The sequence below is a fragment of the Macadamia integrifolia genome, chromosome 5 (genome assembly GCF_013358625.1).
Source record: "Macadamia integrifolia cultivar HAES 741 chromosome 5, SCU_Mint_v3, whole genome shotgun sequence".
Taxonomy (NCBI): domain Eukaryota; kingdom Viridiplantae; phylum Streptophyta; class Magnoliopsida; order Proteales; family Proteaceae; genus Macadamia; species Macadamia integrifolia.
The window spans coordinates 35,062,402-35,063,921 of record NC_056561.1 but is presented as its reverse complement, the minus strand read 5'-3'; the positions used below and the strand labels follow the sequence as shown (position 1 = coordinate 35,063,921).

The following is a 1,520-nucleotide window of genomic DNA, read 5'->3' as shown; positions in this document are numbered from 1 at the left end:
TGAATTGGGGTCGGTCTGGAACGGTTGTCCATTATACTAGCTAGCGCCATCAATTTAACTTCACAATAAGCACAATTAGCAAATTAGCACCCGGCCCAAGGTCATCCCAGAAGTGGGCCAGCCTGTTCTAAGAAAACATTGGACTCCCTATGTGAACCCGAATTTTTGAATTTTTTTTTTTTTGGTAGAACTATGTGAACATGAATGAAGCATGGAAGACAGGTAATTAAGAGCATCTTCTTTGTGAGATTGACAATCAATCAGCAAAAAAGGTTCCTACAAGGAAAGCATATAATCAGAAGAATCTTGGAGACAATGTTCCTTTGAAAAAAGGGTCACAAAGAGAGGAAACATCATAACAACACTAAAACTTAATAAAGAAAAATATGGAGCCTTGCTTTAGTTTCTTTTTTATGGACCCAAGCCCCAAGGAAAGGAGAAAAAAAAGTGAGACAGGTTGGATAGCGAAGTAGTAATCTCAAGCCATTCTTCCTTCTAAACCTAATTTATGTTCATTAGTTCCTTTGCCTGGCTCTCAAACGGAAGAAACCCTTCGAACTCCATTGAATCCTCCTTGCCAAAATGCCTATGAGCAACAATGTCATCGGAGCCATCAACTTTGTTGGTGTTCTCCTTTCTATCCCTATCATTGGTGCAGGAATCTGGCTCAGTAATGAAACTGACAATGCTTGTGTTAAGATACTTCAATGGCCGGTAATCATTTTGGGCGCAGTGATCTTGGTTGTAGCACTTACAGGCTTCATCGGAGCTTTTTGGCGCATTCCTTGGCTCCTCATCTTCTACCTTATTGCAATGCTTATCCTTATAATACTACTAGCGTGTCTAGTAGTATTCATCTACATGGTCACTATTAAGGGTTCAGGTCACCTTGTTCCTAGTAGAGCCTATCTGGAGTATCATCTTGATGACTACTCCGGGTGGCTACGACGAAGGGTGCAGAGTTCTTTCAAGTGGGATCGGATTCGGAATTGTCTGAGCTCTACCAGCACATGTTCAGAATTGAATCAGAGTTACCATTTCGCACAGGATTTCTTCAATGCTCATCTTAACCCCTTACAGGTATTTTACATAGTTTCTGTTTTCTTATATTTCTAATTTAATTTATTATTATGATTATTATTAGATACCAACCTTCTTGACATAATAAGAAGCTAAAAGGAATAATAGAAAATGATTAATTCACAACGGCCATGGTTACAAGCGAAAATATTAAGATTTCAATCCTCGGATGGTTGGGTTGATTGAGCTAATTAAGAGTAATGTGCTTCTGAATCACATTTCTCTAGCTAGTATCCTTCTACCCTAAGGAAACTTAGGATGTTTATGTCTTGAGTTATTCCTAGAATAATACAAAGTGACATACTTAGGCTGTGTTTGGTAATGATTTCTTACAATGCCCAAACGCAACCTGTCTTCCCACCCATGATCTCAACATCTAGAGTCACTACTGTATTTGTCATCTCATCTTCTTATCCTCATCATTTTATTCTACCAGAAAA

At 38.6% G+C, this 1,520-nt stretch overlaps 1 protein-coding gene across 1 annotated transcript in view; it reads left to right on the top strand.

The window, feature by feature from the left end:
- Positions 1-356: 356 nt before the first annotated feature.
- LOC122078628 (protein TORNADO 2) overlaps positions 357-1,520 on the top strand; it is a 6,496-nt gene continuing 5,332 nt past the window's right edge. The window contains exon 1 of the mRNA XM_042644700.1: positions 357-1,080. Within this exon, the coding sequence (XP_042500634.1) occupies positions 583-1,080 (498 nt within the window). The 5' untranslated portion in view covers positions 357-582. The remainder of the gene's footprint in view (positions 1,081-1,520) is intronic.